Genomic DNA, 12,771 nt, shown 5'->3' on the forward strand with positions numbered 1-12,771 from the left:
TGTGTGTGTGTGTGTGTGTGTGTACACACACACATACATATACATATACATATATATACACACATATATACATATATATGTGTATATACATGTATATACACATGTATACATGTATATACATATATATATACATATATATGTGTATATACATATATACACGCATATATATGCACGTATATATAAACATGTATATATACGTGTGTATGTGTGTGTGTGTATATACTTTTTTTGTTTTGTTTTGTTTTGTTTTTTTTTTTTTTTTACTGGGGATTGAACTCAGGCCCTTGCGCTTGCAAGGCAGGCCACCGAACTGCTGAGCTAAATCCCCAGCCCTAAAAATCCTATGATTTTAGTCAACAGCACAACCACAGCTGATGAGTGAATTTAAATTGACTTGTAGGTATTTTATTGGTTAATGGTTAATTACCAAACTGAGCTAAAATGTCATTAAAAATTTTTCTACAGATATTTTTTCTTTAAAGAAATCTCTGTTTTCTGTTTCCTCTGATATCTCACTAGTCTTATTCTTAGGATCAAAGCTGTGGGAATGCCTTTGAAGAAAAAAATCCTTGTAATAAGGTTCAGTAGCTAACTTCCCTTGGTGGGATTTCCTGGCAGCCTTTTCATGTATGAAGTAGCAAATTAAAAACATAAAAATATTTCCAAAATGCTTACTTCAGTTTGTAAGAAATGACCAAAGCCCAATTCAAATTGTTTTTCCTACCAAGGATTTTTGGTTGGTATCAGTTGCTTCTTCATAAATACTTCCACATAAATTACATTGAACAGTAATCACAAGATGTAACTATTTCCCTGCCACTTTTACTACTCTGCCTCCTGACAAGTGAGACTATGATTGCAGAAAGTCAGTAACAAACAGCTAACCATGCCAAGCATAAGATTTGCTTTAATGGTAAAATGTACAGAAGTGTAAGATGTAGCTCTTTGAAGCTGCACAAAACAGTCAGTGGAGCCACCCAGGTGAGAAAGTATAATTTCCCTAACCCTTACCAACTTTCTTATGTAAATAGACATCTGTTGGAAATAGTACCCATGTGGACCAAGAGTTCCCCCAGACCTGAGAAAACCCTTCATTGTCTTACTGGGGAAACATGGTATTACACCCTCTACTTTTTGTAACCTGTAGAACATGTAGGAAAAAAAATCCCCATATATGTTCATAGAAAATAACAAAACTTTTTCTCCAAGACCAAGACTGCATTTGTATGAGTATATCTAATATTGAGTTGTGTCCACAACTGTCTCAGCTACTTTTCTGAGTGTTGAGAGAAAATATCAAACACCTACAATTTAAAGGAGGAAAAGTTTATTTAGCTCACAGTTTGTAGAGGTTTTCATCCTTAGTTGGATGGTTCCAGAGCAGGGTGGCATCGCAGAGGAGAAATAACGGTCCATGATGTGGAAGGCAGGGGACAGCAAAAGCAGAAAACAGCAGCAGCAGCTGGTCTTCTTTCTATCACTTTGTACTTCACCCAAGCTACCGGCTCTTTGGGGGTGCCAGCCACACCCAGAGTAGGGCACCTTCCCATTATCACACCCTTGACCCAGCCAGATCTGAAAAGCCCCACTTATGTGTGCATGAGGCTTTGGGGTAGAGGAATAAGTGCCATAAGAACATAACTACTATATAAGAGCTGTAAAAATGCTCCTGATTGAACAGTGATTTCCTTGCAGTTTATATTCCCTTAGTTTATAAGAATTCTTGGAAGGCAAAGAATTTGTTTTATCGCTTTGTCTATTTCCAGTTATATTTCAATGTGGGATACATAAAAGATAAATTATGTGCTGAATAAATGTTAAATTCTGTATTTCACTATATGTGTATATTTCAAACATGTCATGAATACTTTTAGCTATCTAATTCCATTATTAAACTCATAATTGATTTGGTGTACTTGAACTTTGTAGATTCTACATAAGATCTGTACCATACCAAAACAAACACATAATGAAATTTTTATTTATATTGCTGATATCATGGCAACATAACTTGCCTATAAAATAGTTTCAAAAATTTCAAGGAGGCTTACTTTATTTTTAAAGTGCATCATTTATTCCTAACCAGTATCAAGTTTTTAATTTATCAAATAAATTCTGGTCCATCTTAAACACTCACAGAATAGGAATAAATACAGAGCTAAAAATTCACTGCAATCTTTAATTATTCAAAACAAAAGGGAATTCTTTAATCACTAATTTGCTTATACTTTCAAGTAGCTCCTGACCATACTGATTTCTTCAGTGATTCATATTCATATTATAAAAAGTGTCAATTTAATGCAATTGCACATTATAATTTTCATAATTTAAAAGGATAGAATATAAATATTACAGATTTTTAAAAAACTATACAATCACAAAAATACATAAGCAGGGAAACCAATAATTTTTGTGCAATAAAATGTATATAATATCCATTTTCATGTGTAATATTTTCATTATATATCTGACTATACCAATACATTTTTAAAGAATGGGAGAAAAAGTTTATTTGCTCTTCAGTCATTATTACTTCACAGGTAAACAGTATTTCTGGGAAGGAATGGTAGAAATAGTTCAGAACTATATTTTCTTTGACCCAGTAAGTATGGTCTATTTTTCAGTCTTATGCAAAGAATACTAGAAATGCAGTGTTGTTAACACTTTTTATATACTCTACAACTATTATAGTTTAGATACCTGACTTTGGTGCTTTAAAAATGGTGAATTTCATACTCTGTATAAACTTTCTCACTCCTACAGCTGAAACGCTAAGTTTATGCAGTACATTTCTTAAAGAAAATGCTGAGCTGAGACATAGAACACATCTGATTTGAGCTATTTCAAAGTGTTCTCTGCCATAAATGCAGAAACCAAATTGAAATAAGGCACATTATTTATAAATTATTAACCATTTCTAAATATGCTTCACATGACCGGCTTCGCTGAGGTGTTACATCCATCCTTGCAAGCTTCATAAAACAGTAGCAGGCTAAAGTTGCACAGTTAACATTAATTCTCATCAAAGAGAGGACAGCTTTAGCAATTACCCTGAAAAAGGTTAGATATCAAATTTCTTTGTGCTGACTTTAATGCCAAATAGAGTCATGCTGCAAGCTTAGCAATTGTATGACTTCTGCTTTTCCTGTGTGCTCTGTCATCCAAGTATGCTGCTACTCTGCTCTCTGGACTTAGGAGTCAGTGATTAAGTATTATTATTCATTGGTACACCAGATATCACCTGATGTTTTAGTTTATTTTTACTCAAAACTAAAATAATGGGGAAAATGAATTTATACAAGAATCCTTTCATTTTATGAATTTTTGGTATCACTTAGCCTTCTTCAGCTGTACAAATTAACAGTGTTGTATGAGGACATTGCAGAAAAGATTCAAGTACAGAACTCAAAACTACTCAAGTGTCCTAGTTGTATCGTTAAATTTAACAGCATTTAAATTCTTTGTCAACATATTTCTCACAGATAAGAACACGGATTTCTGAATTTTAATTGGTATTAGAAAATTCAAGAATAATTAAAATATGAAGAGATTAAACAATTTAAAATATGCCCCTTATCATTTTGATATTTTATTTATAAGTATTACTGTAAGGAATTCTAGTTCTACATGTTCAAATTCACTATATTCATATGGTTTGCATTCAGTCCTTATGTTATCTATAACAGTGACCTTTCACACAATGAAAAAGCATCGTACAGTTTCAAGGTTGTAAATTGCAACAATGTCATTCAGACTTTATAAATAGAGTACTATTTTATTAAATAATCTACGTTCAGTGGTCCCAGGGTCACTTGGTCAGGAAATACTTAATGCAGGAATTAATATTTACTCCTACCCATCTCCCAGCTGGAATTTCATGGTGTGAAAGCACCGGGTTAATTGAGTTTATCACCAAATCTCTGGGCCACTTTAGAAATAACTGTAAGGCACATTTCCTCAGGTCTGATCTGTATGAAGTGAGAAAATAGATGAAGAAATAAATAGTATATAGCTAGATTCTGCTGACATTGTCAGCAAAGATATTTATTAAAAGATTGAGCAACCACTGAAGACTTTTCTCTGGGAATAAAGAAGTCATTCTTCTTTTCAAACCTTGCTAAGGAAAAATAGAGAAAATAATGAGTGTAATCAAAAGAATATATAGCTATTATATTTCCTGTAATTCAGAGTTTCTGTCTGTGGCCAATTTTTTTCATGATAATTTACTTATGGGAATATACCTGTTAGAAAAATATAAATTTCATTTTTCCCTTTCCATGACCCGTTCTATTAGTTCTTCATCCACCCTTTTAGCTCCTCTTTTAAAATTAAAATTCACGTTAATAGTCTCATTTTGTGACCTAATTATAGCTGAAAGGGCTAAGATTAGTATACAGTTATACTAACCAGACAATGGTACAGAGTAATAACTAATCTACAAATAATAAGTAAACACAGAGCTCTCAATTATTGGGTTATTACTATCAAACAAGCACAGTTTTAATTATTGTATATGTATTATTTTTTGCTTTCCTGACAATCTGTGAGGAAGAACCTATTGCTAGCCTTATTCTAAAAGCAAGGAAACCAAAGAAACCAAGACATAGAGTTATTCGTATATTGATGGAAGGCATCGAGAAACTATGAGGTAGATTCCTAGTTTAAATAATTGCCATTTCTCTTTGGAAACTACTTATACTACAAATAGGTTTCCTGACACAGTATCTCTCGCTCAAAAATCTCAATCAAAATAATGTGCTCAGAGTGTAAGAGAAAGATGTATGCCCCAGATCTAATAGTAGTTTTTATTCCCAGCAAATGAGGCAAGATGACACTGTTGTAAAAGTAAATGTTGCCAAGTTTCTCAAGGCACTGATTTCTTCAATTTTTCTTCTTACTGTTTCCTTTCAGGGTATTACTTGTGTCATACTTCTTAACTTTAAATAATTACAAAATAAAATCTGATTATTTATTTTTCCTCCACTAGTGCACTCACAATTGTTGATACTTCCAAACTTTTACTTTGGGCAGGGACCAGTTATGATTTACTCATAACTACATCTCCAGTTCTTTACACACTATGGAAATTCAATAAGTAACTATTGAAAAAATATCTATGAATGCTGAATAAAAAAAGAATGAAGTAAAAATAAAATTATGTTTGACTGCTGAAAAAAAGCAAGGAATTATATACATATAACAAAGTCCATTACTGAGTCCAGCAGAGTGTTTCTCAGAATTACTTTCAGTAGGGCAGGCATTTAGCTCAGTGGTTCCACTGCCTGCCTCACAAGCACAAGGCCCTGAGTTCTAACCCCGGCACAACCCCCCCGAAAAAATTACTTTCACTGGGCATCTTTGAACTCCCATGGTTCAGCACTTTCTTTAGTGACCCCACTAGAGTTGAATAAAAAGAGGTCCTGAGTCTTGTGTATGATTTATCAGGTGATCTATAACAGATGATACTATTCCGTAAAAGAGGTCAGAAAATTGTTAGGCTGAAGAGCCACGAAAAGGAGAGTAAAGAGTTGTTCTTCAACATTAGGAATTAGAGCATAAAGAAATATACAGGATATTAAAGACCCAGAGCTAACTCCAGGTAACTGAGGGTATAGATGAAGTCCATCTAGGAGGGAACTGATGTTTATTAAGAAAGTCTTTGTCAAGTTCATTTAGATTGAGAAAAGATGCTTCCTAAAGTTCACTAATATTTAAAAGTTGAAGAGACAACTGGCAAAGAAGATAAATAATGGCCGGTGAGATAGGAAAAACCATGAGTCTAGGGAATCGTGAAGAAAATGCTTTTGAAAAGGTAGATGATTAACAGTGTCAAACACTGCTTGCAGGATTAGTATAGTGAAAAGTTGTCCTTAGATTTAGCAATTGCTTTTAAATTTTTAATGTTAGAGAGCAACATGTAGTGGCACAAGCAAGATGACTTGGAATTAGGTCCAAGAGAGAATCAGAGAAAGAATTGAATGCATTAGCCCTTCATATCTCTTCGTAGGGAGTCATGACTGCAAAGCACAATAGAAAGAATGATAAGGTCAAGATCTAGTTTTGTGTGTGTGTGTGTGTGTGAGAGAGAGAGAGAGATAGAGAGACAGAGATAGAGAGAGACAGAGAGACAGAGAGAGACAGAGAGAAACTTTTGAAGTTATGGGAGCAATGTAACAGATACAAAAGAGATGCTGAGTAAATTTGTGGAAAGATGTCCTCAAGCAGTCAAGATGGGATGGAATAGTACTCAGTAGATACAGAGGGGTTTGCCTTCACCAGATGCACAGGGAATGCATTCCTATGACCCCAGTCACACCTTAGAAAACAATGTAGAGTATGTGGGTGTAGCTGCACCTGGTGGGAGCGCGTGAGGGACTGTTGCTTCTGGTTGTTCCTATTTCATCATAAATGAATATAGAAAAGGTGTGGATTTGAGGAAACAGTATAAGAACAGGAAAGTAGAAAAGTAAATGTACTAAGGAGATGTAGTAGTACTTTCTGGAAGCTCACTGAGCTAAATTAAATATCATAACCTGAGACAGTAAAGTACGATTTTATGTTCTCTATCTAGCTTAGCAACAGAATATGTTTATAGTTGGGTTTAAAGTAGTGGAACTTTCAGCCAATGAAACAAGTGAGGATTAATTTATATAAGTGCAAGCATTTTTCACCCTCAACAGATTCATTTGTAACATAAATTTTGTCTCCCAAAGTGGAAGGTTAAGCAAAGTCCTATAAATAATTGAAGCCTCTTTCTCCCATTTATTGTTGCTAGTACATTGATTTTTATAGACCCAAGGGTCCCTAGAATTGGAATTGAGGAGTGTGGAAACTAGAGATGTAAGACAAAGAGGCTGGGCAGCTTAAGAGGGCATCAAGGAGAGTTAAAAATACTCCCAAGAAAGAGAGGCACCAGCCTCACTGACTCATCGTTATACTAAAATCAGGAGACTGATGGAAGCCTCCAGGCTCAAAGGTCCAGCGGAGTGGAAATGGCAGTGTAGACAGCCTTTTCACCCCTTGGCTCTGACCTCACTTGCACATCTTTTCATCTTGTTGTGTAGAGAAAGTAGGTGGCTTTGTTAGTGCTGGATGCCTCCTTTCTGTGGGTTGACCACCTGAAAACTTGGTCTCTGCTCTGGGCTTTGACTCTTTTCTTATATGTGCTGCGAGAGTTTCCCTGTCCTTCAGTGGCATCCTATTTTTCATCTCTTCTTTACAGTTTCAACTATTTCTGCTGTTTCTCCTAAATGTTGATGAGCCCTAACTTTACATATTCAACATATTTAAATATTTCCTTGACAAACTTATCTGTTCACATAGTTTTCATAACCATCTATTTATCTTTTAATGTGCTGATCTTATATTTTCCTTACATTTTCCGAATCTTATCAATGAGTACCCAGGGTCCTCAGCTGTCCAGCATGGAATTCATGAGCTTTTACCTCAAGCACAGGCATTCTCCTGCATTCGTTCTTAGCAATCTTTTAGTGGTATAGACCGTCCCCAGTTTCTTACTGGCTCCCAATCTAATCAGTTATCTCCACATTCTATGTTATAACATCCCTTTTCCTTAGTGATCTTTGCCTACACTATAGCTTTAGGTCCTTGAATAGTATTCTTTTTGTCTTATTCTATAATCGCACTGGAGCCAGATGATGTCTCTAAAGCTTACATTGCTCCCCATTTAAAATCATACTGAATGAGCGGGTTATACAAAGAATCTCAACACTGGCCCTTACTTATCCTTACCTCTTCTCTGAATTCTGTCACACAAGGTACCCTTGACTTTTTTAGTCCACTATGGACACTGCACTATCTTTCCTTTACAGGTGTTTACAGCAACTCATCTTCTTTTTGGCTACAATATCTCCGTTTCCCACCCACTGGCTTTCCTGAGTTAATTGCTAATGGATGCTCAGGATTCGGTTAAGATAGAATTTCCTCTAGAAAGCATTTTCTGATAGCTTTAAGCTGAATGAGACAATGTCTCACCCATGGCAGGGAGCCCATAGACTCGTGAATCTCACTGAAGCCTGGAGAAATATTCCATTCACCTCTGTGTCCCTAGCACTTGGCACCTCCTAAGTTCACAGTTGCATTTGCTGAATTCATGAATAAATGAATATATTGCTAAATTTCTAGTAACAACTTTGGATTCACATTAATTGATGGAAAGGGAACCTCTACTGTAACAGATGCAACTGATTACCTAGCAGATGAAGTCTTGGTGTGGAGCACAAGGCCAGATTTCCACTTAGCTCATTTCTGTGTGAGTGGCATAAGCCAATTTTTGTATCTTCTGGGCAGAATGAAAGTCGTGTCTGTGTATATATGTGTCTGTACATGCACAAATACCCATGTACACACATATATACAGATGTACATGTATGAATTTTACAAGCACAGTGATAACCCTGGCTTTTTAAAACCTCACTATGGACTTTTTATTTTTCTACTAATGTCTTTAATCTAACTTTAAGAACTATAAACCATATTATTATATTTTAATTTTTAACAGAAGCTAGAGATGGTTCTTCTTCAAAATGAGCAAAACAGGCAGTTAAAACACTAAGCAGCAGATTGCTCTGAGAAATGAATAGGTTTAGAAACCACCACTACAAAGTACCTTAAAGGAAAATTCCTTCTCTTTTCGTTACCTTACACCTCTTGGTGACCAAACCTGCATTTAATTCCAGGCTTTAAAGGAGATTTTATGTGTACGCATAGTCTGTTTTCACACAGTTTGCCCAAGAGAGGGTAGCTGATTTCAGATAAATTGATCCGCCTTCACCAAACTCATGGTTGAACAGCAAAGACTAAGGAACATGAACTTCTTAACTCCTCATAGGCTTAGACTACACATATCATGCTGATTTTAAGTGTAAAAAACATCTAAAATATATATTTTTGAATTTTAAAGAAATATTTATAGTTTCATGGTATAGAAAATGTTAAACCTAATGTGATGTTTAACACAACATGTTATTTCCAAATCACACAAATACTTGTATTCTGAAATATCTTTATGAGACAGTATAATGATTCTAAGTAATTTTAATTATGAGAAAGCTTATTGACAAATTGTTTTTATCTTAAAATATTAGCAGCTATTGAGTTCAAATGTCAGATACTCTGAACAAAACTACTTAGTTCTCAAAAATATTTCCTAGTTCAATAAATAGTCCAGTTAAATTGGTATTAGACATAGAAAAATCCTATTCATAATTGCTCATTTTTTTCAGCATTGAGGACTGAACCCATGGCATCTTCACTAAGCTACATCTCCAGGTGTTTATTTTGTATCTTTTATTTTGAAAAAAATGTTTCATTAAGTTGCCTGAGCAAGACAGATTCATAATCCTCCTTCAGCATCCTCAAAGAGGCTCTTCACACTATTGTTCAGTAGAGAACTCAAGTCATCAGCCAGACAAACTAAGGGAAAGAAACAGAAATGAAAGGGATAAAAATAGGAAAGGCAAAACTATCCTTAGAGAGGACATGATTTTTTGTATAGAAGACACAAAACTTCATTATAAGATCCCTAGAGCTAATACATTCAGCAAAATAGCAGGATACAAAATCAAAAATCAATAGTGTCCCTGTATATCAATATTGAACCCTTCAGGAAAGAAATCAGGCAAACAATATCATTCATAATAGTTTCAAAGAATTACATGCTTAAAAGCTCAGCTAACCAAGGAAGTGAAAGACATCTATAATGAAGATGTTGATCATCAAAAAATCAAACTAAGTTCTGGATAGGCTGTGATAAAAAGGAGCACCCTATATTTTCAGTTGGGAAGTGGGTTATTATCCACTATGAAAATTGTCATGGAGGTTCCTCTAACATAACCAATAAAAACAGGTTTTTTCATTTGACCAAGCCATTCCCCTTTCAGGTGTCTTCCCAAAAGAGTTAAAGACATTAGATTACAGTGAGTCACTCATACCCACAATTTTAGCAGCATGACTCTTAATGAATTTTGGAAATAGCCATATGTCAATGCATCAAGTGATGAAGGATGCAGAAAATATGCTGTTTATACAGCATATGGACTAGTACTTTGCCATTAAGAAGGATAATTTTGAATCAGCTATTGGAAAATGATGCACCTTGTGATCATAATATTAGAGAAATAAGACAAGCCTAAATACTGCCTGGGTTGTTTTATATCACAAATCTAAATAATTTAAAGATAAATAATTTAAATAATTTAAAGAGCAAAATAAAAGATAATAGAAAACAGGAAGATGGATTTTTGCAAAGGGGAAGATCTAGAGATGCAAGGAGGAATAAAAAGAACCAAGCTGTGTTATATAAATATATCAATGCCTCACAATTAATGTAATAATTATCTACAGTAAAAATAGTCAAATAAAATAAAAATGAGAGGCTAATGAAAAAGAAACAACTCTAATAGATAGGGAATGCATACTGCAATATTAAGGAAAATTCAAAAGGTTGAGCCTTACTCCTGCTAGTGAAAGGTCTGAGCATTTTGATAGCTTTGCTCCTTTCAGTTCCTTTACTTCTGTTCCTTCCCTCTCTTCTTTCTCTCTATATTGCTCTTTTATTCTATCTTTCCTCCTCAGTAATGGATTTTCAATCATCTCCCTTTCTTACTGAAGGCTATTACAACCAGGAAAATATTGAAAAATATTTAAAATATATAAGTATCCTTTAATATTTTTCTACTCTTGCTGGAGTCTGAATTTTATAGCAACCTCAAGGATAATTTTTGACAATGTCTTTAGAATAAGCCACTTTTACTGGAAAAAGTAAACCAGTCTCATCAGAATTCATTTATATTATTATTCTCTTTTATAGAGTATTCCAAAGCTCCTCCTGGTCTCCCAACTTCATATGCCGCTTTGTTAAGAATCAAGAAAAGTTCATCCTCATCTCTCTTTGGATCAAAGACCAGACCACGGTACAGCAGTCCTGCTTTAGGGACACTAAGTGTTTCTTCACCAAGTTGGCGCGGGGCAGCTCAACATTACTATTCCCCCATCAACCTCTATCACTCCTCAGATGCCTTCAAACAAGATGGTAAGTGTGAAAGAAAATTTGCAAAAGTACAGCTACACAGGCCAGGAAACCTTGAACAAGGTTACTGAAATAAGAGCAACAGACTGAACTGAACCGTGCTGTAACAAAAGGCAAAATAAAGTTGGAGGTAAAGTGAGTTAGGCAAATTGGAGTTTAGAGAAGGGCTTGGTCGGTGTGATGAGCCCATCTGTATTTGTTCACTGGTATGTATGAAAGTTAAGGACCTGTCCTCTAACAAAGCCAGGACACTGCCCCTATGTTTCTTAATGACTGCATTTCAAATGAATAACTCATGCACAGCTGCTTGAGACAGGTACTGGTGCTTTGTAAAAATGGCAAGAGACTGGGAGATTATTGAAATCTCATAGGGGGGGAGAATGAATTGACGATTGCACATTTTTTAAATGTTCTAAGAAAAAGGCAGGTCAGAAGACTATAGTAAGGAACAAAAGTTATTGAGTAGAATATTAAGGCTGTCTTGGTCATAAGTTTGCTTTCTACTCTTAATATCTCTCAAGATACTTTAAGCATTTAATTCATTATACTCAATAGCAGTATTCTTTAGGATTAAGTTAAGTACATTCAGAGTAAAAGTAAAAATACATATTTTTGAATAGCATTTTGGCATTGAATATTAAAAGGTTTCAGATAGTCACATTGTTCAATCCAGTGATTTTTATCTCTACATAAATATTCCATGAAAGTATATAATAAGTAAAATACACAGATCTATGCTTGTTCTGATTTTCATTTTTAAGTAGAAAATAAGGTACCTTTTAAGTTCAGAAGTTCTCTTCAGCTATTAATATTATGGCTTCAAAATCATTTTCTAGATTTTTTTCTAACATTGTCATGATTGAACATAATAAAATCAGGTACACTAACAATCAGGGTGACACACTAGCACCTGACAGTTACTAGGCTCTGTGCCTGCCTCATGTATATAGCTAATCTCATTGGGTTTCTTCAATGAATAAATGAGGTAGATATTTTTACTGTCCTGTACATGAGTGACAACTCAGGGTTAGAGAAGCATCTTTTCATCAGGTCACACTGATAATAGGGTAACCAGTTTTCATTTCAATATCTACTAACTTTAAGACCAATATACTTTGGGCTAGTCCAGGTGAAGGACTAAATACTCAGCATATATTTTGTAAGATCTAAATACTTAGAAAGATTCTAATTTCAAGAATTCAAATAGCAGATCAGTTGTGGTACTAGGCACAGGCAAATCATTTTTCCTGATTATACAAATTGTTCCCCTTGTGGAACATCATCTTTTCATGTTAGCAGTTAAATCTTATCAATACGTGGTCTTAGCACCCTACAAATATATTTTACTTTTCAAAATACCTGTTAGTAAAATTTTTACATTCCCTTATATTAAGTTTAATGTCATAAATAGGCTGAGATATGTGGAGATTTGTGTTCCTTAGATTTGAGTTATTTATGGGATGATATGAAGGTACAATATATTGAGTGTTCAGAACCATGAGCTACTTATATTTGATATAATTTCCTACCAACTAATCTTTTCCTCCTTTGTTCCCTTCTTCCGGGTTAAGGACCTCACAAAGATATGGGAAATACAGTTAGAAAATATGAATTAAAACACAGGAAAATTAAGAAAACAAACATTTGAGCCTAAGGTAGAGCAAGGCCTGAGACTGACTGATGCAGTGTTTATTTTTAGTGCCTATTTTTTATACTGGTAC

General features: G+C 34.6%; 1 protein-coding gene across 1 annotated transcript in view; it reads left to right on the forward strand.

Moving 5' to 3' along the window:
• Positions 1-12,771, forward strand: part of Cntn5 (contactin 5) — a 1,105,367-nt gene that overhangs the window by 673,389 nt on the left and 419,207 nt on the right. Inside the window, exon 5 of the mRNA XM_010642035.2 lies at positions 10,832-11,053. Coding sequence (XP_010640337.1) covers positions 10,832-11,053 — 222 coding nt within the window. The remainder of the gene's footprint in view (positions 1-10,831; positions 11,054-12,771) is intronic.

The sequence above is a fragment of the Fukomys damarensis genome, unplaced genomic scaffold, assembly GCF_012274545.1.
Source record: "Fukomys damarensis isolate Sample0158 unplaced genomic scaffold, DMR_v1.0_HiC HiC_scaffold_16, whole genome shotgun sequence".
Classification (NCBI taxonomy): domain Eukaryota; kingdom Metazoa; phylum Chordata; class Mammalia; order Rodentia; family Bathyergidae; genus Fukomys; species Fukomys damarensis.